The sequence below is a fragment of the Salmo salar genome, chromosome 14 (assembly GCF_965601325.2).
Source record: "Salmo salar chromosome 14, fSalSal1, whole genome shotgun sequence".
NCBI classification, from domain to species: Eukaryota; Metazoa; Chordata; class Actinopteri; order Salmoniformes; family Salmonidae; genus Salmo; species Salmo salar.
This window is the reverse complement of record NC_138304.1, coordinates 13,993,149-14,018,282: the sequence shown is the minus strand read 5'-3', so window position 1 is coordinate 14,018,282 and position 25,134 is coordinate 13,993,149. Positions and strand designations below refer to the sequence as shown.

Below are 25,134 nucleotides of genomic sequence, written 5' to 3'. Positions count from 1 at the left end.
TCTTTACCCTTCGGATAGTGTCTTGAACGCACAACAAAACGCCGCTATTTGGATATAACTATGGATTATTTGGAACCAAACCAACATTTGTTATTGAAGTAGAAGTCCTGGGAGTGCATTCTGACGAAGAACAGCAAAGGTAATCCAATTTTTCTTATAGTAAATCTGAGTTTGGTGAGTACCAAACTTGGTGGGTGTCAAAATAGCTAGCCATGATGGCCGGGCTATCTACTCAGAATATTGCAAAATGTGCTTTCACCGAAAAGCTATTTTAAAATCGGACACCGCGATTGCATAAAGGAGTTCTGTATCTATAATTCTTAAAATAATTGTTATGTTTTTTGTGAACGTTTATCGTGAGTAATTTAGTAAATTCACCGGAAGTGTTCGGTGGGAATGCTAGTTCTGAACGTCACATGCTAATGTAAAAAGCTGGTTTTTGATATAAATATGAACTTGATTGAACAAAACATGCATGTATTGTATAACATAATGTCCTAGGAGTGTCATCTGATGAAGATCATCAAAGGTTAGTGCTGCATTTAGCTGTGGTTTTGTTTTTTGTGACATTATATGCTAGCTTGAAAAATGGGTGTCTGATTATTTCTGGCTGGGTACTCTGCTGACATAATCTAATGTTTTGCTTTCGCTGTAAAGCCTTTTTGAAATCGGACAGTGTGGTTAGATAAAGGAGAGTCTTGTCTTTAAAATGGTGTAAAATAGTCATATGTTTGAAAAATGGAGGTTTTCGGATTTTCGAGGAGTTTGTATTTCGCGCCACACCTATCATTGGATATTGGAAGAGGTGTTCCGGTAGCGGAACGTCTAGATGTAAGAGGATATCATACACTACAGTTGAGGAACGATGGGAAAGTAATTCTTATTTGAATGTTGATAAACTTGTAACTCCACTTTTGAGAAAATAATGACCATATCATAAAGCTGACGTATTAATTTTGGCTAATTTGTATTCATTATTACTAGAAAATAAACTCACAAAAATATAATTACTTACAAGTTAATGGCGAAGTAATTAGAGAAAATATCTTAGGGTTGTGAGTGTGACAAAATAAAAGCAGGGCATATACTGGAGAATTTTAGAACTTGGACACTGTCTCGTTGGCCTAACGTTATATCATAATTTAACAGTACAAAAAAACAAACAAACAAAAAAAGTATGAAATGTATGCATTCACTATTGTAAGTCGCTCTGGATAAGAGCGTCTGCTAAATGACTAAAATGTAAAATGTAAATGTAACTTTAGTGCAGGTCATGTTGTTCTTCACATTACCGTCTCTGGTAAACACACACTATATCAAATCTAAGTTTATTTGTCACATGCACAGGATACAGAAGGTGTAAACGGTTCAGTGAAATGCTTACTTGCATAGTGGAGTCTTTTGTTTGGACATGTAGCTAGCTAAACAATGAACCATCATCCCAGCTCATAATGTTACTACCCTGCATGAATCTACAGATAGCTAAAGCTAACCAACTAGGTTCAATGTTAGCTAGCTAGCTACCATTAGGCTATAACTAGCAATGTAAATGGTTCTGAGATACGAATAATGTTACTACACAGATCATGCACGTAACGTTAGCTAGCGAGCCAGCCAGCCAGCCAGCTAACGTTAGCTAGCTAGCTAACAGTACGCTTTAATTTGCAATGAAAACAACTTTCTGACGAAATTAGAAACGTATAATATCTGAAAATGTAGCTAGCTACCCGTATACATGGATGAACGCTTCTCCCTCTCTGTCACGGATGCCATGTTTGCCCTTATTTTGAAGATGTAATCCGGAGACAAGCTAGAAACGAACCAAAACATTGTTTAGAAAGTTGCTTTTAGTTGCCTGGTTTGCTAGATTGACATATACTAAAAAAAATGTTTTAACAGATTACTTTATTGGTGTTAAATTACACAATTTATGCTATCTTGGACCACCAGGCTGCTGATGTCATGCAGCCTGTCATTTTTGAGTTTATACTTTTTCATAACAGCAACAACAACTTTGATGTCGAACGACAATAGAATTTTCATGATGTCACTGCGACAACTATATACAAACATGTCAATAGACGTAGTATAAACCAGCCTTTAGTCTTGAAATCTTTGGTTGTTTAGTACATTGCCATACTCACTTGTTTAGCACTTGGCCACACATGTGAATCCTTAAAAGAGATGTCTGGGGCTAAGGCTTTAGATTGTGTGAACGGATGGTTGTGTAGACAAAGAAGAGCTCTACAGCAGATGCACCAAAACATTCAAGGGCCATTTTCTCAAAAGTGTTGTTACAAGTTTATCAAATGTAAAAAACAAAATTTTAAATGTCGCTACATAAGACCCAAAAGAGCCGGTAGGTCACATATGTGCACTTAAGGAGACAGTTGTATGATATTTTCTGTTCAACACAACGCAATCACACAACCACGACTTGACACAGCCGTAGCTTGGTAAAATCAGTTGTACTTTGGGAACTGTAGTCCTTTTAGTTCAGCAAATCACAAAGGTGTCAGCATGGCCACTGCCCTTTAAATACGTAACTCGTTGCTTCAAACCACACCCACCCACCAAACCGGAGCAAACGTACCTCAAAGTCTGTTCAAGAACTGTGGTTCGGCAACGTAGCAAACATTTAAGCGAACTGAACGCACCACAATATGTGGCCAATCCTGTTTCAGGTGTTTCGTTTTCTTCGGCTACGTTAGATTACTTACTGTATTCTTATCATACCGTTTTAGAATACGGTTAGTGTTCCTTCATCAAGAGACGAGCCTTTTCACATCAAATGCCACCATGCATCAACCAACGATAATGTCGTTTTCTTTTAACCCAGTCTCAATCTATATTTGTTTAGTATAATCTAATTTATTTGGAAAAAGATGTTGGCTGATATTGCACGTCGACAAAATCGTTCAGTGATTGGCTCGCTAGCTACGTCTGAATTTATGCGTATGATGGTAAACATCTGAGCGTGCGCTTGCGTACTGGTAGTAATGGAGGACAGGTCCTTCTCTTCGGGGTAAAATCGGAATTACTATTGATATCAAGACAACAACTGCCCAATAATTATCGGTTGAAGCTATTTAACATTGTTGGTAAGTTATATTATTTTAAAGTTGTAACTTAACGCCATATGTGGATTTGTTCATCATGAACACGTCGTTGAAATTGCAATGGCTAGCTAGCTAGCAGACGTTAGCAATAAGATGGCTTGCTAGTTAGCTAACTTAGCTATTTTCTATGTATTATAAGCAAGATATTTAGTTAGTATAAAACATGATTTCTTATTGACGTGTTATTATTTATATTGTTTATGACACGCATAACATTAGGCTAGAACATTTGCTATAAGCTGTTAGCCGTTAACTAGAACTGTTAACTAGATGCACTTCAGGGTAGGCCGAACTTGACTTTAAGAGACACTGCTCTCGACCAATCAGGTTGCTGTTTTTCTTTTGGTCTGTTTGGTATATAGAATTATAATACTAGAATGGTAATGAACCTTCCTATGATAGGATAAATGTCAGCCATTTTGGTCAGGGAGTTGGTCAACTATGGTTGGCCAGTGCTGTGTATTGTGTATAATAATGATTTTTAAAGGCCCACCTCAGAGGAAGTTGCCACATATATTTTGAGTAATTTCAGTCCTAGACCGTGAATTCTTGTTTAGGATTAATATATTGCTGATGCTATGTATTGGCTAATGAGAGGCTTTGAAGCCACTGGTCGGCCATATTGGCAGTCTTCAGAAAAGTAGTCCTCCATAGGAATAAATAGAATTCTACAGTATTTTATTTAAATGCTTCTTGGATAACATTACATGTATTTTTGTTGTGGTGGAGACAGTACAATTGTTACTATCTAAAAAAGTATACTTTAAGAAATGTTTTTATATATTTTTATTTTCATGTTTAGCTCTGTAATAGAATAAATATGGCAAAAATAAATGTATAGATTTATAAATATATTTTAATAGCTTCCAAAGTGTTTTTTACAACGGTGGGGGAGTCCCAAGAGGGAGGCACGGTGGCTTCAAAACAACGCCCCCTGTCAGTCATCTAGCTTATATAAATAATTGGTTCCACCTGGAAGACTAACACTGACACAATACATATTCAGGAATTTTGGGTGGGAATGTTGTGGTGCTTTTCACTTGTAGCAGAGACATGTCAACACATAGGGCACTGAATGTCAGCTGTCAATGTAACTAGCTAGCATGCTAAGCTAACCATAGCCAGCTATTTTAATTTTTTTTAACAATTTAACTAGGCAAGTCAGTTAATTAAGAACAAATTCTTATTTACAATGACAGCCCACCGGGGGACAGTGGCCATGTTCAGGAGCAGAACGACAGATTTTTACCTTGTCAGCTCAGGGATTTGATCCAGAAACCTTTCGGTTACTGGCCCAACACTCTAACCACTAGGCTACCTGCCGCCCCAAAAGTTAAGTGAGCACCATTTCAGTTAAGACAGGCATACTGTTAAGGCGTCCGCATGTTTCTCAGCCGAAACAGTTCAGAAGAGTTGGAGCATATATTATGATGTTTTTGTTAATTTTGGACTTCTGTAAAGGTTATTTCAGCTTTTCGGGCACATTTTGTTTCCCTTGAGGCAAGCTGAAGTCTACGCCCCTTTGTCAGTGATTGGTCAACAGTAGGGATTATTCAATAAAGTCTTTGTTGTCATTCATTGAGAGTCGACTCGTTTCCATGCACATTTTTTTCATTGAGAAATGCTGCACCAAACATCTTAGTTAGATGTAAAATCGCGCGACTAAGCGAAAACATCAAACGCTCCTTGGCAAAAACTGCAAAATTTATGACAGATTTCTTGAATGATCTTAGATTCATTCGGATTATTTTGAGTAAGTGTCTACTGTGTCTCAAAATGGACAAACTGTAAAATTGATGCTTTTTTTCTAGTTTTTCAAGTAAATGTCTTTTAAGGCAGTATGCGAGAACACTCGTTCGGTTTGCCAAGCCGAGCTAGGCGCCAGCCGTACTGAAGCATGCTGACACCTTAAGTCAAGTAAAAATAATAATTTCAGAAAACCAGTCTATGTGTCAAAAGATAAGTTTCTGCTAAACCATGCCTATATGAGTTTTATACATGTTAAGATTTGATCTGTCTGACTCCTGCCCTTTTGATAATTCTAGTGAAGCTGTGTCGGATTCCACACGTCATGAATATTTGGACATGCACACGGACATTATCAAATAGCTATGTTCTTCGTTCTCATAATTTCAGCGAGCTAGCTACAGTGCATTCAGAAAGTATTCAGACCCCTTAACCTTTTTGATATTTTGTTACGTTACAGCCTTATTCTAAAATTGATTACATCGTTTTTTCCCCCTCATCAATCTACACACAATACCCCATAATGACACAGCAAAAACATGTTTTTAGAAATTGTTAGCAAATTTATAAACTGATATCACATTTTACATAAGTATTCAGACCCTTTACTCAGTACTTTGTTGAAGCACCTTTGGCAGCGATTACAGCCTTGAGCCTTCTCGGGTATGACGCTACAAGCTTGGCACACCTGTATATGGGGAGTTTCTCCCATTCCTCTCTGCAGATCCTCTCAAGCTCTTCAGGTTAGATGGGGAGTGTTGCGGCACAGCTATTTTCAGGTCTCTCCAGAGATGTTCAATCGGATTCAAGTCCGGGCTCTGGCTGGGCCACTCAAGGACATTCAGAGAGTTGTCCCGAAGCCACTCCTGCGTTGTCTTGGCTGTGTGCTTAGGGTCGTTGTCCTGTTGGAAGGTAAACCCTCGCCCCAGTCTGAGGTCCTGAGCACTCTGGAGCAGGTTTTAATCAAGGATCCCTCTGTACCTTGCTCCGTTCATCTTTGCCTTGATTCTGACTAGTCTCCCAGTCCCTTCCGCTGAATAACATCCCCACCGCATGATGCTGCCACCGCCATGCTTCACCGTAGTGATGGTGCCAGGTTTCCTCCAGACGTGACGCTTGGCATTCAGGCCAAAGAGTTCAATCTTGGTTTCATCAGACCAGAGAATCTTGTTTCGCATGGTCTGAGAGTCTTTAGGTGCCTTTTGGCAAACTCCAAGGGGGCTGTTGTGCCTTTTACTGAGGAGTGGCTTCCGTCTGGCCACTCTACCATAAAGCCCTGATTGGTGGAGTGCTGCAGAGATGGTTGTCCTTCTGGAAGGTTATCCCATCTCCACAGAGGAACTCTAGAGCTCTGTTAGTGACCATCGGGTTCTTGGTCACCTCCCTGACCAAGGCCCTTCTCCCCCGATTGCTCAGTTTGGTCGGGCGGGCAGCTCTTGGAAGAGTCTTGGTGGTTCCAAACTTCTTCCATTTAAGAACGATGGAGGCCACTGTGTTCTTGAGGACCTTCAATGCTGCAGAAATGTTTTGGTACCCTTCCCCAGATCTGTGCCTCAACACAATCCTTTCTCTGAGCTCTATGGACAATTCTTTCAACCCCATGGCTTGGTTTTTGCTCTGACATGCACTGTCAACTGTGGGACCTTATATAGACAGGTGTGTGCCTTTCCAAATAATGTCCAATCAATTGGATTTACCACAGGTGGACTCCAATCAAGTTGTAGAAATATCTTAAGGATGATCAATGGAAATAGGATGTTCCTGAGCTGAATATTTATGTAGATAAGGTATTTCTGTTTTTTATTTTATTTTTTTATTTTTATTTCACCTTTTATTTAACCAGGTAGGCTAGTTGAGAACAAGTTCTCACTTGCGACCTGGCCAAGATGAAGCATAGCAATTCTACACATACAACAGCACAGAGTTACACATGGAATAAACAAAACATACAGTCAATAATACAGTAGAAAAAAAGAAAACAAAAAGTCTATATACAGTGAGTGCAAATGAGGTAAGATAAGGGAGTTAAGGCAATAAGTAGGCCATGGTGGCGAAGTAATTACAATATAACAATTAAACACTGGAATGGTAGATGTGCAGAAGATTAATGTGCAAGTAGAGATACTGGGGTGCAAAGGAGCAAGATAAATAAATACAGTATGGTGATGAGGCAGATAGATGGGGTGTTTACAGATGGGCTATGTACAGGTGCAGTGATCTGTGAGCTGCTCTGACAGCTGGTGCTTAAAGCTGGTGAGGGATATATGAGTCTCCAGCTTCAGGGATTTTTGCAGTCATTGGCAGCAGAGAGCTGGAAGGAAATGCGACCAAAGGAGGAATTGGCTTTGGAGGTGACCAGTGAGATATACCTGCTGGAGCGTGTGCTACATTTGCAAAAAATGTATAACTTCTTTTCCCTTTGTCATTATGGGGTATTGTGTGTAGATTGCTGATGGAAAAATATATAATTTAGAATAAGGCTGTAACATAACAATGTGGAAAAAGTCAAGGGGTCTGAATACTTTCCAAAGGCACTATATATATCAATGCTTTATTCTATGGTTGTGAATCTGCCATATAAATATTATAAGCTCCGGTAATATGGATAGCCTAATTATTGATGCAATAGGCACGTTCGTTTTGCATGGCCTGGTGCCCCGTGTGGGTGAAGATTTCTTTGGGGGGAGCGTTGTTGTAACATTTTTAAAATAAATGGTCGTATGTTTATTTTTATTTTTATTTTTTTATACAGATAAACTGTAACTTGACATTATGTTCATTTGCAGGGGGAAATAAGTGGGGGCCCAAAAGCACAAGTTTACACCCCCTATTTTAATTTGTTCCATGGCTCAGGCAGCCAAGTTAAGTAGACCAGACCCAGCTGCGTTGCATTGGTGTCTATGGGAGACTCACCCCGTTAATTAGACTGGAACTGACCTTTTTTTTTTATCGTAAAAGGCCTTGGTGAACTATTTTCATTTATCCAAAGATGATCTATTATATTGCTCAGTCGTGACTTGTGATCTTTCCAGGTGTTTCTAATGCCATGCTGGTGGGTGGCACCATTTCAAATGAAACAGACTAAAAATTATTTCATTTATTAGGAAAACTCACATCATTGGCACGAAGCGGGCAGTTCGGTTTTGTCACTTCAAGCCCAAAAATATCATACTTGGACTAAAATGATGACTTATTGACTTCCATTGTTGTGCAACATCGTGGGTAAGCTCTGGCCGTCGTCTTTCACCTCTCGAAAGTGGATTTCATTTTAACATTTTTGTTAACTAGCTTGCCAGCCAGTTTTACCAGGAATGATTCCATACATTTTTCAAATTAACTGACAATATGCCAACGTTCCGTTCAAACAATACAGTCAATCCACAGCCATACACTGGCTGAAATCAGTTGATGATAGGACTTAGGACAGCAAGTACTGATATTGTATCATATAATAGCACTCACAGCTTTCCAAGAAAACAAAAATGGTCTGTTTACATATATTTTAGAGGTTATTATACTGAAACTTGGTATAAAACCCATATAAACTGTATTTATAATTATATTACAATATTTTAGGTTGACAACAATTCTATTACACCATTTCTGATATCACATGCCTTTTAATTTTCCTGCGTAAGTAAAGTCAGTATTATGCCTCTACTGCCATTCTTTCCAATTAGACTGGTTTGGATTTCTCCCAGACCAATATGGCTGCCATTTTGACCCCATTCTGGGACTTTGAGGGATTATGACATAGCCCTCGTGTTATTTTAATAGGATCTCAATGGGTACATGCATGAGACAAAGGACTAAATCAACTTCGACTGACTTGTTGTTTTACATAGCTATTTACAACTGACCAACACATTGTAAACACTCAGCAGCCTAACAAAGGGCTGTGACTTGGTCATGAACCAGCATATTATGCATCACACAGATGTTTTCCCACCATCTGGCCACCCAGTCTCCACAGATTTTTTTTCTTCTTCCCCAACGGACATCCTTAGCATTATCAATAACGTGCATGCTCCCGGACTACTGTTGTTAAACTGTCGCTATTCTTGTGATCTTGAAACTTGTTTAATTCTGATCTGCAGGGCCATTCTATTTAGGATGGCGTCCGATTCGGGGCCTCAGGCTCCCGGCTCCAAAGGGATCATGACCTTTCACCCCACTACTGAGGAGTTCCAGAACTTCAGCCGCTACATTGCCTACATGGAGTCCCAGGGAGCACACAAAGCCGGGCTGGCTAAAGTAAGTAACGACACAACCCCTTCTGCCTTGTGACAATTTTTTTTGCATTACCTTTACCTGCTTTCAGAACTGTAACTTTGTGGTGCAAAATGCTTGTTTTTACAGATCGTGCCACCGAAGGATTGGAAACCCAGGAAGTCCTATGACGATATAGATGACCTGGTGATCCCAGCTCCTATCCAGCAGGTAGTGACGGGCCAGTCAGGTCTGTTCACCCAGTACAACATCCAGAAGAAGCCCATGACCGTCCGAGAGTTCCGCAAGACGGCCAACAGCGACAAGTGAGTCTGACTGTACCAACACTGTAACATCTGTAACATATATTTTATAACATACTGAACCTAGTGTATGAATAAGCTATACTGTATGTTTGGTCTGTGGTTAGGAAAGCCACTCTGTGGACATGCTATATGATTTTGGAAATGATACAGCTACAAAAGTTAATATGGTTGAAAGTATGACAGGCTGTGGCTTTACAGACACTCATTTAAAAATGTCTACTCAGCTGTGCCGATTGGCCCTATTTATTTTTTCCCCAACATAGGTTCTGCAGTCCTCGCTATACCGACTTTGAAGAGCTGGAGAGGAAGTACTGGAAGAACGTAACCTTTAACCCGCCCATCTACGGGGCTGATGTAAACGGAACGCTCTATGACCCCGTGAGTAATAACGAATCCCCTCTGGGTTGTTTTTAATGTTCTATGGTGTTTACAATGTTAACCTCTCAGGGCTACGTGGGACACTAGCGTCCCCCTGCGGGACACACTATTCAACAGCCAGTGAAATAGCAGGGCGGCAAATTCAAAACAACAAAAATCTCACAATTCAAATTTCTCAAACATACAACTATTATATCCCATTTTAAAGATACACTTCTCGTTAATCCAACCACATTGTCCGATTTCAAAAAGGCTTTACAGCGAAAGCATAACATTAGATTATGTTAAGACAGTACCTAAACAAGAAAAACCACACAGCCATTTTCCAAGAAAGGAGAGGCGTCACAAAAACCAGAAATACAGCTAAAATTAATGACTCACCTTTGATCTTCATCAGATGTTACACAATACATGTATGTTTTGCTCGATAAAGTTCATATTTATATCCAAAAACCCCATTTTACATTGGCGTGTAATGTTCAGAAATGTTTTGCCTCCCAAAACTTCCGGTGAATGAGCACATCAATTTACAGAAATACTCATCATAAACGTTGATAAAATATTCAACAGGTATTTAAAGAATTATAGATACACTTCTCCTTAACCTCTATGGGCAAGGCGGGACGAATTCGTCCCACCTATGTAACAGCCACCTGAATTCAGTGGCGCGATTTTTGAATCGTTTGAAATACTATTACTTCAATTTCTCAAACATATGACTATTTTACAGCTATTTAAAGACAAGACTCTCCTTAATCTAACCACACTGTCCGATTTCAAAAAGGCTTTACAACGAAAGCAAAACATTAGATTATGTCAGGAGAGTGCCCAGCCAGAAATAATCAGACACCCATTTTTCAAGCTAGCATATAATGTCACAAAAACCCAAACCACAGCTAAATGCAGCACTAACCTTTTATGATCTTCATCAGATGACACACCTAGGACATTATGTTATACAATACATGCATGTCTGTTCAATCAAGTTCATATTTATATCAAAAAACAGCTTTTTACATTAGCATGTGACGTTCAGAAAAAGCATACCCCCCGCAAACTTCCGGGGAATTTACTAACAGTTTGCTAAATTACTCACGATAAACGTTCACAAAAAGCATAACAATTATTTTAAGAATTATAGATGCATTACTCCTCTATGCACTCGATATGTCCGATTTTAAAATAGCTTTTCGGATGAAGCACATTTTGCAATATTCTAAGTACATAGCCCAGCCATCACGGCTAGCTATTTAGACACCCGCAAGATTAGCCTTCACCAAAATCCTATTTCCTATAAGAAAAATGTTCTTACCTTTCCTGTTCTTCGTCAGAATGCACTCCCAGGACTTCTACTTCAATAACAAATGTAGGTTTGGTCCCAAATAATCCATCGTTATATCCAAATATCCTCTGTTTTGTTCGTGCGTTCTAGACACTATACGAATGGTAAATAACGGTCGTGCGCATGGCGCATGGCGTGACAAAAAATGTCTAAATATTACATTACCGTACTTCGAAGCATGTCAACCGCTGTTTAAAACCAATTTTTATGCCATTTATCTCATAGAAAAGCGATCATATTCCGACCGGGAATCTGCAATAAGCTAAACAGCCGAATGAAATTTCTCCACGGGGGCGATTCGTGCACGCGCCTCATTCAATGGTCCTCTGATCGGCCACTTGGATAAGGCGATAATCTGTTTCAGCCAGAGGCTGCCTCGTCATCGTTCAGGTTTTTCCCGGGTTCTGAGAGCCTATTGGAGCCCTGGGAATTGTCACGTTACAGCTAAGATCCTTACTCTTCAATAAACAGATGCAAGACGCACGACTCCTTGTCAGACAGGCCACTTCCTGCATGAAACCTTGTCAGGTTTTTGCCTGCCATAGGAGTTCTGTTATACTCACAGACACCATTCAAACAGTTTTAGAAACTTTAGGGTGTTTTCTATCCAAACCTGAACAATAATATGCATATTCTAGCTTCTGAGTTGGTGTAGGAGGCAGTTAAAAATGGGCACATATTTTTTCCAAAATTCTCAATACTGCCCCCTAGCCCAAACAGGTTAATGCAACCGCTGTGTCAGATTTCAAAAAAGCTTTATGGCGAAAGCAAATTTTGCAATAATCTGAGTACAGCGTTCAGACACGAAACCAAACCCGCCATTTTGTGGAGTCAACAAAACTCAGAAATAATATTATAAATATTCACTTACCTTTGATGAGCTTTATCAGAATGCACTCCCAGGAATCCCCGGTCCACAATAAATGTTTGTTTTGTTCGATAAAGTCCATAGTTTATGTCCAAATACCTCCTTTTGTTCGTGCGTTCAGTCCACTACTCCAAATGCAGGAAGTGCGTGCAAATGTCATGACGAAAAGTTAAAAAAAGTTATATTTACATTTGTAGAAATATGTCAAACGATATATAGCATCAATCTTTAGGACGTTTTTAACATTAATATTCCAACCGGACAATTCCAATGTTAACCTGTCTGGGCAACGTGGGACGTTTGCGTCCCACCCTAGTCAACAGCCAGTGGAGTCGCGTCGCGCGAAATACAAATATCTCATAAATGCTATAACTTCTATTTCTCAAACATATGACTATTTTACACCATTTTATAGATACACCTCTCCTGAATCGAACCACGTTGTCCGATTTCAAAAAGGCTTACAGCAAAAGCAAAACATTAGATTATGTTAGAGTACCCTGCCAAAAATAATCACACTGCCATTTTCAAAGCAACTAGCATGCATCACAAATACCCAAAACACAGCTAAATGCAGCACTAACCTTTGACAATCTTCATCAGATGACACTCCTAGGACATCATGTTACACAATACATGCATTTTTTTGTTCGATAAAGTTCATATTTATATATAAAAACAGCATTTTACATCGGCGCGTGACGTTCGGAAAATATTTTTCCTCAAATGCTTCCGGTGAATCAGCGCTACAATTTACAAAATTACTATTCGAAAACCTTGGTAAAATATAATATTGTCATTCAAAGAATTATAGATTAACATCTCGTGAATGCAACCGCATTGCCAGATTTAAAAATAACTTTACTGGGAAATCACACTTTGCAATAAACGAGGTGCTATGCTCAGAAAAATAGGCTAGGCGATACAGGTTAGCGCCATCTTGGAACCATCTAAAATCAAATATACTATTGTAAATATTCCCTTACCTTTTTGATTATCTTCATCAGAAGGCACTTCCAGGAATCCCAGGTCCACAACAAATGTAGTTTTGTTCAAAAAAGTAAATAATTTATGTCCCAATAGCTCCTTCTTGTTAGCACGTTCCGAAGGCTACTCATAATGTACGAGGCGCACGGGACTTGTCGTCACGAATGTGCAAAAAATATATATTTACGTTTGTTCAAACATGTCAAACGTTGTGTAACAAATCTTTAGGGCCTTTCTCAATCAGAGCTTCAATAATATTCAAGGCGGACGATTGCATTGTCTTACTAAACATTTCGGAATGAGAGGGTACCCACGGGCGCGCACGTCATAGTAGTAATGGCCCTCCCTCTATGACCAACTTTCCAGGCCTCTCGTTCGGTCAGTTTTTACCGGAGAAGACTCAAACCCCTTTGTAAAAACTGTTGACATCTAGTGGAAGCCTTAGGAAGTGCTAAATGAATCCTAACTCACGGTGTGTTTCATAGGCAAATGTGATTCCACAAATCAGATTTCCACTTCCTGCATGGAATCTTCTCAGGTTTTGGCCTGCCATATGAGTTCTGTTATACTCACAGATACCATTCAAACAGTTTTAGAAACTTTAGTGTTTTCTATACAAATCTACTAAATATATGCATATTCTAGTTACTGGGCAGGAGTAGTAACCAGATTAAATCGGGTACGTTTTTTATCCGGCTGTGCAAATACTCCCCCCTAGCCCCAACAGGTTAAGAAAAGAAAAGGAACACAGCTAACTCTCACGCGAGTGCGCGCCTCTGAGTTCATGTCATTTTCTCACTCATCTACTTCCAGGCCCTCTTGTTCGCTCCATATTCACAGTAGAAGCATAAAACGTTCTAAAGACTGTTGACATCTAGTGGAAGCCTTAGGAAGTGCATAATGAACCCTAAGTCACTGTATACTGGATAGGGAATCAATTGAAAAACTACAAACCTCAGATTTCCACACTTCCTGGTTGGATTTTTCTCAGGTTTTTGCCTGCCATATGAGTTCTGTTATACTCACAGACATCATTCCATCAGTTTTAGAGCCTTCAGAGTGTTTTCTATCCAAATCTCCTAATAATATGCATATCCTACCTTCTGAGCCTGAGTAGCAGGTAGTTTAATTTGGGCACGCCTTTCATCCGGACGTCAAAATACTGCCCCCTACCCTAGAGAAGTTAACATGTTGTTATCGTTCCTGTTTATAAGGATGTTGGCTGATGAGAGTGAGATGTTTTGTGGTTGTGTAGATTACTTGTAAGTGTTTCTCTCAGAATCATGTTTTGCACCCGCAATTTGAATTCACTACAAATACACAAGGTTGCAATGGTTTTGTTTCACTGCTGCGATGACGACGAATCTCCAGCGACTATAGTTACATTATTCTGTCGTTCTCTCCAGGATGTGACTGATTGGAACATCGGCAAACTGAACACCATCCTGGACACGGTGGAGTACGAGAGTGGCATCACCATCGAGGGGGTGAACACGCCCTACCTGTACTTTGGCATGTGGAAGACCACCTTCGCCTGGCACACCGAAGACATGGATCTCTACAGTATCAACTACCTCCACTTTGGAGCGCCCAAGTCCTGGTAACTAACTACACTATTACTCACATAATACATTTACCTGGTAGTTTTGTGTGTGTGTAAGAGCCACATTATTAAGCATCAACATACTGATGATGGTCATGTAGGTGTGGTTTGGGGACTCTTTGTCGTTATCGGAGCAACACTCAACGAGTAGAAATAAATGGCAGCTGTTAACTGATTTGTTGTCATTATGATGCCCTCACAGGTACTGCGTTCCTCCAGAGCATGGGAAAAGAATGGAGCGCTTGGCTCAAGGTGAGAGGGATGATAATGTGTGACGTTGTGATGCTGGTTTTTTTTCTTCTTTTTTCTTCTCCTTCATATTAGAATACAACTGACTTTTAACAAGCTTTAATCCAACACACTGTTTTCTGTTGTTCCCCTGCAGGTTTTTTCCCTGGAAGCCACCAAAATTGCGAAGCCTTCCTGAGGCACAAGATGACCCTCATCTCTCCCTCCATATTGAGGAAATATGGCATTCCATTTGAGAAGGTAATACTAGCCTAATGTGTGATGTCAAACTCTTATGCTGATATATAAAGCTTTATACAGAGTCTAGTATATCATTGCTATTTCCTGTTTGTTTTCCAGATCACTCAGGAGCCAGGTGAATTTATGGTGACGTTTCCCTATAGCTACCATGCCGGCTTTAACCACGGCTATAACTGTGCAGAGTCCACTAACTTTGCCACTGAAAGATGGATTGAGTATGGAAAGCAAGCCATACTGGTAAGGAAGAGGTTTATTTTCTTTCAGTGTTCCTCCTTTAACCTCTCTTGGCTATGTGGGACGTGACCGTCCCACCTGCGGGACACACTCCCAACAGCCAGTGAAATAGCAGGGCGGCAAATTCAAAACAACCAAAATCTCATAATTCAAATTTCTCAAACATACGACTATTTTACACCATTTTAAAGATACACTTCTCCTTAATGCAACCACATTGTCCGATTTCAAAAAGGCTTTACAGCGAAAGCAAAACATTAGATTATGTTAGCACACCACCTAAACAAGAAAAGCCACACAGCCATTTTCCTAGCAAGGAGAGGCGTCACAAAAACTAGAAATACAGCCAAAATTAAGCACTAACCTTTGACGATCTTCATCAGATGACACTCATAGGACATCATGTTACACAATACATGTATGTTTTGTTCGATCAAGTTCATATTTATATCCAAAAACAGCATTTTACATTGGCACATGATGTTCAGACAATGTTTGCCTCCCAAAACTTCTGGTGAATGTGCACATTAATTTACAGAAATACTCATCATAAACGTTGACAAAATATATAACAATTATTTAAAGAATTATAGATATACTACTCCTTAATGCAACCGCTGTGTCAGATTTTAAAATAGCTTTTCGGCGAAAGCACATTGTTCAATATTCTGAGTACAGAGCTCAACGATCAAATAAAGCTATACAGCTACCCGCCAAGTCGTGGCATCAATAAAACTCTAAATTAGTGTTATAAATCTTTCCTTACCTTTGCTGATCTTCGGCGGAATGCACTCGCAGGACTCCCACTTCCACTAGAAATGTTCATTTGTTCGATAAAGTCCATCATTTATGTCCAAATACCTCTGTTGGCGCGTCCAGAACACTATTCCAAAGGCACGATGCGGGAGCGCAAATCAATAGACGAAAAGCTCAAAAGTTCCATTACCGTTTGTAGAAACATGTCAAACGATGTTTACAATCAATCCTTAGGGTGTTTTTAACATAAATAATGGATAATATTCCAACCGGACAATAGCGTATTCATTACAGAAGAAAAATAAAAAAATGTTAGCCATGCATGAATGCGCATGAAGTAACTACATGACCTCAGACAATCCACTGCTTGAACCGGCTGTTATTCCCTCAAAATTCACCATAGAAGCCTCAAACAACTTTCTAAAGACTGTTGACATATAGTGGAAGCCTTAGGAAGTGCAAAATGACCCCTAAGTCACTGTAGTTTGGAAAGGGAATTAATTTTAAACAACTACAGCCTCAGATTTTCAATTTCCTGGTTGGATTTTTCTCAGGTTTTTGCCTGCCATATGAGTTCTGTTATACTCACAGACATCATTCAAAGTTTTAGAAACGTCAGAGTGTTTTCTACCCAAATCTACTAATAATATGCATATTCTAGTTTCTGGGCCCGAGTAGTAGGCAGTTTAATTTGGGTACGTTTTTCATCCGGCTGTGAAAATACTGCCCCCTACCCAAGAGAAGTTAAAGGTGCTATACATAGGATTTGTATTTTTGGGGGCATTTCAGAAATGTTTCATTATATCTGCAGTAATATTGGAATGATAGTGTTTCACCGTATTACTTACCTGCCATTGTGTGATTGGCTGTGATATTCGCCTATTTATTTCTCCCGCCGGGCTGGCTTATTTTATCAAAATGGGGTGGTTGTGTTATCTAGTGGGAACCAGGGCAAGCGGCCAATGTAGAAATCCCTCTGTCATTTCCTGGTTGCTAAAATTCTACACTGTTCGCTCAATTTCAATTGATGTGAGAAAACAAGCACTGAATACTGTAGGGAATCATTGTTCAAAATATCTTATCAATAACATAAAAATATACACTAAACAAAAATATAAACTCCACATGCAACAATTTCAAAGTCACAGTTCAAGGAAATCAGTCAGTTGAAATCAATGAATTGGGCCCTAATCTATGAATTTCATGTGACTAGGAATACATCTGTTAGTCACAGATACCTTTTAAAAAAAAAAAACAGTCAGTATCTGGTGTGACCCCCATTTGCCTCATGCAGCAAGTCACATCTCATTTTTGTAGAGTTGATCAGGCTGTTGATTGTGGCCTCTGGAATGTTGTCCCACTCGTCTTCAATGGCTGTGCGAAGTTGTTGGATATTGGTGGGAACTGGAACACTTTGTCATACACGTCGATCCAGAGAATCCCAAACATGCTCAATGGGTGACATGTCTAGTGAGTATGCAGGCAGTGGAAGAACTGGGACATTTTCAGCTTCCAGGAATTGTGTACAGGTCCTTGCGACATGGGGCCGTGCATTAACATGCTGAAACATGAGGTGGTGGGGGAGGATGAATGGCACAACAATGGGCCTCAGTATCCCGGCACGATATCTCTGTGCATTCAAATTGCCATCAATAAAATACAATTGTGTTCGTTGTCCGTAGCTTAGTTTGTGCAGAAATTCTTCGGTTGTGCAAACCCAGAGTTTCATCAGCTGTCCAGGTGGCTGGTCTCAGATGGTCCCGCAGGTGAAGAAGCCAGATGTTGAGGTCCTGGGCTGGCGTGGTTACACGTGGTCTGCGGTTGTGAGTGGTTGGACGTACTGCCAAATTCTCTAAAATGAAGTTGGAGGTAGTTTATGGTAGAGAAATTAACATGAAATTCTCTGGCAACAGTTCTGGTGCACATCTCTGCAGTCAGCATGCCAATGGCACACTCCCTAAAAATTTGAGACGTCTGTGGCGTTGTGTTGCGTGACAAAACTGCACATTTTAGAGTGGTCTTTCATTGTCCCCCAGCTTCTTCTTGATATGCCGCACCTGTCAGGGGGATGGATAATCTTGGCGAAGGATAAATCCTCAACAGGGATGTAAAATAAAAAAATATGCACCAAATTTGAGAGAAATTCGCTTTTTGTTGCATATGGAAAATTTCCGTGATCTTTTATTTCAGCTCAGGAAAAATGTGACTAACACTTTACATGTTGCGTTTTATATTTTTGGCTCAGTATAGTTTTTACAGGGGTTTGATGCTGGTGGACCAAAAGTAAAAGGCTTAAGCATGAGTCTCCGACATGTTACGAGGAAATGGGATGCGGGGGAGGGGGGAGATTTGTTTTGAATGCAGCCAAGTGCTGTTGCAATTCCCCTACCTTCCACATAGGGGAGCCATTCTGACATTCTCCATGTAGCACTTTTAAACAGCCATTTACATTAATGTCATTATCAAGGACTGCTATAGTAGATGACATTGTTTTAAATATATATATATATATATATATATATATTAGTAAATGATGAAAACTGGGAAAAGACAGTCCTTTTATTATCAATACTGTCTGATAAACCTCTATCACAGGGGTGTCAAACGTCCGGCCCGCAAAGGGCTTTAATCCGGCCCGCGAGATGATTTTGTAAAGTATAAAAATGAGCTGCAATTTTTCAATAAAATAAACTGCTGTTCCAATTGCGTCCAATGGATGGCGCAATAGCAATTGTGTTAAGCAAGCAAACTGTTTATACCGGAGCAGAGCAAGTAGGTCAAGCAAGTGCAGCCAGTCCGGATGAGCTACTTTGTTTTGCCCGCGATATTTATTACGGCTTCTACTTTTAACATTATGTGCTTTGGCACCCTCATTGCCCCAATATGTCTCTGTCAAAAAAGAGAAAAGTGGACGCAGAGTGTTCCAAGAAAAATGGTCAACCTCCTATTTATTCACGGAATTGAATGGGAAAGCTGTATGTTTGGTGTGTTCACAGCATGTTGCAGTGCTGAAAGAGTATAACCTTCGTCGCCACTATGTGAGTCTTCATGCCGACAAATATGACAACTTTCAAGGACAGAGGAGAAGAGAGAAGGTGAATGAACTGTTGGCGGGTCTGAAGAAACAGCAGTCTGTGTTTACTCACAGCCGAGACATCAGTGACGCTGCAGTGAAAGCTAGCTACCCCATTGCTAATGAAATCGCAGAGGCTTCAAAACCATTTAGTGAGGGTGAATTTGTAAAAACATGCATGATGAAGGCAGCGGAGATTGTGTGCCCTGAAAAGCGCCAGGCTTTCGCAAATATCAGCCTGACAAACATAGTTGCAGACAGGATTTCCGATCTTTCAATGGATTTGGACAGCCAGTTGAAGCAAAAAGTAAAGTCATTTATTGGGTTTTCAGTTGCAATTGATGAAAGCACGGACATTACAGATGTTGCACAACTGGCCATTTTCATCCGCGGAGTTGATGACACATTGACCGTCACCGAGGACTTCGTGGAGTTGGTGTCGATGACAGATTTCACCGCACTCGTCGGCGCGCTGGACAGGGTCGGAGTGGACTTGTCCCGCGCTGTCAGCCTGGCTACAGATGGTGCGCCCTCAATGATCGGGGAAAAAAAGCAGGCGTTGTGACAAAGTTCAGAGAGAAAGTGCAATCTGCAAATGGAGGATGTGATTTTTGGACTGTTCACTGTATTTTGCACCAGGAGGCTTTGTGTTGCAAGTCATTAAAGATGGATAACGTCATGAAGGTGGTCATCCAAACTGTTAATTTCATCCGATCCAGAAGCCTGAATCAGTTTGACAGCCTTCTCGGAGAGAAAGACCACATCTATGGCCTGCCATACCACACTGCGGTAAGATGGTTAAGCCGAGGTGCTGTGATTAGGCGTTTCTTTGATTTACGAGAAGAAATTGAACAGTTCGTGGAAGAAAAGGGCAAACCAGTGTTAGAATTTCATTCCGCAGAATGGATGCAGGACCTTGCATTTATGGTGGATGTTACAGAGCACCTGAATAACTTGAACAAACAGCTGCAAGGGCGCAACAAAGTCGTCACGCAGTATTATGACAGCATACGTTCTTTCAAGTTGAAGCTGTCATTGTGGGAGACGCAACTCGCCGGTGGTGATGTAGCTCACTTGCCCTGTCTGAAAAATGTGTGCGCGACCCAACATGTGGCAGACATGAAGCGGTTCAAAGATAAAATAACGGGACTGTTACGGGAGTTTGAGCAACGCTTTCAGATTTTTGGTGAACTGGAGAAAGACTTCAACGTTTTTTGCTCGCCATTCACCGTGAATTCCTCTGATCTGCCCGTCAGCATCCAACTTGAAATAATAGACTTGCAGTGTGACTCAGATATGAAGGGCAAATTTGCTGCAGCTGGCTTGGACACATTTTATCAGAATCTCTTGCCAGGTTACCCCAACTTGACAGCCCTCGCTGCAAAACTGTTGTGCATGTTTGGAACCACATATCTTTGTGAGCAAGTTTTCAATGTAATGAGCATAAATGAAACAAAGCTGCACTCAAGGCTCACGCACAAGCACTTGAATCACATCCTGAAGTTGGCTGTCACTCAGGATGTGACGCCTGATATTGATGCGCTGGTGAAAGCTAAAAGATGCCAGGTATCAGGAGTCAAATAAACTATGCAACCCCACTTAAAGTGCTGCATGAGACACCCTGATATAGTTCTGTGATCTGTGATATACTTCTGTGAATCATTGATTGTGTTCTTTTTCTTTAGAATTTTCCAATAAACTTGAGGTGTTTTATGATTAATAGTGATGTTGTGCTTGTACTATTGTGGACACACTGTCCTCAGGCTCCAGCTTTATGTTTTATGTTGATCGTATTAAAACAAAGAAAACAATCTGAAGTTGTTGTTTTTAAGATATATATATATATATATATATATATATATATATATATATATATACCATGATTTTACCGGTCCGGCCCACTTGGGAATAGATTTTCCTCCATGTGGCCCCTGAGCTAAAATGAGTTTGACACCCCTGCTCTATCAGACTGACTAGTTTTACTTTTGTGTTATTTTTTTTTATTTTTACCTTCATTCTTTGGGGGCATGATTACTTCTCTAGCACTTATAGTTCCTTCCTCTTGCCTCCAGTGTTCGTGCAGGAAGGACATGGTGAAGATCTCCATGGACCTGTTTGTGAAGAAGTACCAGCCGGAACGCTACGAGCAGTGGCTGGCAGGTCAGGACACGGGGTCCATTGACCACTCACGACCCACCCCAGAGGCCAAGGAGTTCCTGGGGGAGGAGGAGGGGAAGGACTCCATCTCCCATGAGCCATGTGTGGATGAGCTCAACACGGAGGGGGAGAGAAAGAGGTCAGAAGAGATCTGTTCATTTTTACGTTGGTTGGTCGAGCAGATTTTTTTGTTTTGTTTTACGGTATATGGATTTAAATTCCCATTCTAAAATGCTTGACATGAAAAACGAATGAACTTTTTAATGTTTTGTGGCCCATCAGCCCCACACAGAGGATAGGGACCAAGAGGCACCGAGTGTGTCTGGATGTACCTGATGAGGTGGTCCCTAAAGATGAAGAAGAGGAGTATGGAAAGAAAGCCAGACTAGGCCTCACCACTCAGGGCACGGGAGCAGAGGAGTGCAAAGATACAGGTAACCTCACTGACTGTAAGACTGTGCTTTTCTACCTCATCACTTAATTTCACAATGTAAAACTTGTGCAATTATATGAAACCTCGAAACAGATGATGCATGGTATGATACTTTTTCATGTTACCTCTGATTTAACTAATGTATCATGTCAGCGCCTCTGGAGGCTTGTGTTCAAATCCCACCACCAAATGTCAAATTGTTTGAATCTAGGCCTCTTTTGTGTGTGTATTAGGGCAATTCCCCTATAACGGAATTTCACTGAGACTGTTAAAATTAGTCCTTGTGCATAGAGTTCTATGGTTTGTTAAACTTTGAAATCAATGTTTTTTGTTTGGTATAAAAAAAAATTAAGTGAAAAATCAGATTATTGTAGTAAATAGATCGGCATCACTGATTCTCAATGGGACTCTGATACTTGGAAATGCTATCCCCATTGCTTCTCCTTATACACATGTTTGTATTTCAGTCACCTTGAGGGACCTCCCTAATGTAAAGACGGACCCAATGCAGGGTAACAGCAGCAGAAGCCCTACTCCGCAAAAAGTCACCATCCCCTCCACCAGCAATCATGCGGCGGCCATTTTGGCTCAACCCCAGTCGCACAGAAACGGGCACCTTCCAGTCGTGGCTCCTCCAGCCAGGACTGGCCCCTCCACCCAGCCGATCAGAAAGCTAGGGGTGGCCAGCCTGCTCTTTCATAAGACCCAGAGCCCTAAGGAGGCCCTGCAGGTCCATAGCTACGCTCGTGAGAACCAGCAGCAGATTCACCACACCCACCTCCATGTGCACAGTTATGCCAGGGAGCACCTGCCACGGCACCTCCAACCCCACCTCCAACTCAAGGCCAAGCCCCAGGCCCAAGTCAAGGCCGAGCAGCAGGAGTCCCACGTCCCATCTACCAAAGGAGAGCAGAACCAGGCCGACGCACAGATTCCCTATAAGGAAGAACCGGTTGAAACCAAAGCCCAGACCCAAGGCCTCGGTAAGTGGCGGCAGCATCCTGGCGAGGCCCAGGCTTGGGAGGAGAGGTCTGAAGCCAGGTCCCCTAGCAGTCCAGAGCCTGTCCAGACCCAAGCACACACCAGGACAGCCAAGAGGGTCAAGGCGGAGGTCCGAAGGGACAGGCGGAAGGTTTGTTTGCCCTCTTTCATGGCGTTATCTTTTTTGAAGTTATTACTGTTTGGTTAGTAGTGTAGTTTGTGATGATAGTTGAGTGATATTAAGAGGTGAATATGTTCAAAATGAAAATGTGACATGGATGTTTCCACACTTGCCATACAGCAGAAAACGCCATTAGATGTGGATCGACACGAGCCAGCTGATGGCTACTCATCCTCTTCCCCTCTCTTTCCACAGCAATGTCTTTCCCCTGTGCAGGCGGATGTAACTTTAATGAAGCAGACAAATGTACGTCCAAGTAAGCCGACGATCTTACGTCCAAGTAAGCTGACAAACTTAAGTCCAAGTAAGCAGACGGACTCAAGTTCAATTAAGCAGACGGATTCCAGTCAGAGTAAGCAGACGGATTCCAGTCAGAGTAAGCAGACGGATTCCAGTCAGAGTAAGCAGACGGATTCCAGTCAGAGTAAGCAGACGGATTCCAGTCAGAGTAAGCAGACGGATTCCAGTCAGAGTAAGCAGACGGATTCCAGTCAGAGTAAGCAGACGGATTCCAGTCAGAGTAAGCAGACGGATTCCAGTCAGAGTAAGCAGACGGATTCCAGTCAGAGTAAGCAGACGGATTCCAGTCAGAGTAAGCAGACGGATTCCAGTCAGAGTAAGCAGACGGATTCCAGTCAGAGTAAGCAGACGGATTCCAGTCAGAGTAAGCAGACGGCATCCAAGGGCATCAAGAGCAAACCGCATCCTCTCCTCCGCAAGCTGCCCAAACAGCACCCACTACTCAGGCCCAGGGAAAGCTCCAGTGATGATGGTGAGTACCTGGATGTATTGCCGTCATGGACTTTTACAACAAGCAACCATTTGCAGGGCTCGATATTAACTCAGGGACATGTTTTAAAAAAAAAAACAATTTTTAAATTGTCGGACAAGACTATAGATTACGTTAAAAAAAAAATGCACACATCACAATATCAAACAATTACTCTGATCAGAATTGGATCAGTGAGGCCAACATTTAAATAATATTCAAATCAATTTTTCTTGTACATAAATACAAAAGCCTACATGTCAAAGTATAGGTGATGCATATTGGCTACAGCCTCATGTCGAAACCGATGCTGACATGCGGTGCCAGAAAATGTAGCCAAACTTTAATGAGACTTTTAATTACAGAAATATAGGCTAAACATCAGTCATGTTTGACAAATATAATGAAGGATACTTAACATCCACAGGCTTGATTCTGTTGACATGGTGTTTTCAGAAAGTATCCGGACCTATTCACTTTTTCCACATTTTGTTAGGTTACAGCCTTATTCTAAAATGTATAAAATAGTTTTTTTCCTCATCGTCAATCTACACACAATACCCCATAATGACAAAACAAAAACAGGTTTTTAGAAATGTTTGCAAATGTTTTAAAAATATAAACTGAAATATCACATTTACATAAGTATTCAGACCCTTTACTCAGTACTTTGTTGAAGGACATTTTGCAGCGATTACAACCTTGACTCTTCTTGGGGATGACGCTACAAGCTTGGCACACCTGAATTTGGGGAGTTTCTCCTATTCTTCTCTGCAGAGCCTCGTCAAGTTCTGTCAGGTTGGATGGGGAGCGTCGCTGCACAGCTATTTTCAGGTCTCTCCAGAGATGTTCCATCGGGTTCAATTCCAGACTCTGGCTGGGCCACTCAAGGACATTCAGAGACTTGTCCCGAAGCCACTCCTGCATTGTCTTGGCTGTGTGCTTTGGGTTGTTGTTCTGTTGGAAGGTGAACCTTCGCCCCAGTCTGAGCTCCTGAGTGCTCTGGAGCAGGTTTTCATCAAGGATCTCTCTGTACTTTGCTCCATTCATTTTTGCCTTGATCCTGACTAGTCTCCCAGTCCCTGTCGCTGAAAAACATCCCCACAGCATGATGCTGCCACCACCATGCTTCACCATAGGGATGGTGTCAGGTTTCCTCCAGATGTAACGCTTGGCATTCAGGCCAAAGAGTTTATTATTGTTTTCATCAGACCAGAGAATCCGGCAGCCAGCTCTAGGAAGAGTCTTGGTGGTTCCAAACTTCTTCCATTTAAGAATGTTGGAGGCCACTGTGTTCATGGGAAACTGCAATGCTGCAGAAATGTTTTGGTACCCTTCCCCAGATCTGTGCCTCAACACAATCCTGTCTCGGAGCTCTACGGATTTTCCTTCAACCTCATGGCTTGGTTTTTGGTCTGACATGCACTGTCAACTGTGGTACCTTATATAGACGTGTGTGTTCCTTTCTAAATCATGTCCAATC

The 25,134-nt window shown here is 41.1% G+C and overlaps 1 protein-coding gene across 2 annotated transcripts in view; it reads left to right on the top strand.

Moving 5' to 3' along the window:
• Positions 1–2,603: 2,603 nt before the first annotated feature.
• The window catches only part of LOC106568967 (lysine-specific demethylase 4A), a 41,038-nt gene continuing 18,507 nt past the window's right edge, over positions 2,604–25,134 (top strand). For both annotated transcript variants that reach the window (XM_045693910.2, XM_045693909.2), the window contains exons 1-12: positions 2,604–3,101; positions 8,963–9,119; positions 9,225–9,400; positions 9,664–9,778; positions 14,382–14,575; positions 14,781–14,830; positions 14,964–15,067; positions 15,167–15,304; positions 21,203–21,426; positions 21,570–21,721; positions 22,188–22,852; positions 23,078–23,654. In XM_045693910.2, the coding sequence (XP_045549866.2) occupies positions 8,979–9,119; positions 9,225–9,400; positions 9,664–9,778; positions 14,382–14,575; positions 14,781–14,830; positions 14,964–15,067; positions 15,167–15,304; positions 21,203–21,426; positions 21,570–21,721; positions 22,188–22,852; positions 23,078–23,654 (2,536 nt within the window). In that variant the 5' untranslated portion in view covers positions 2,604–3,101; positions 8,963–8,978. The remainder of the gene's footprint in view (positions 3,102–8,962; positions 9,120–9,224; positions 9,401–9,663; positions 9,779–14,381; positions 14,576–14,780; positions 14,831–14,963; positions 15,068–15,166; positions 15,305–21,202; positions 21,427–21,569; positions 21,722–22,187; positions 22,853–23,077; positions 23,655–25,134) is intronic.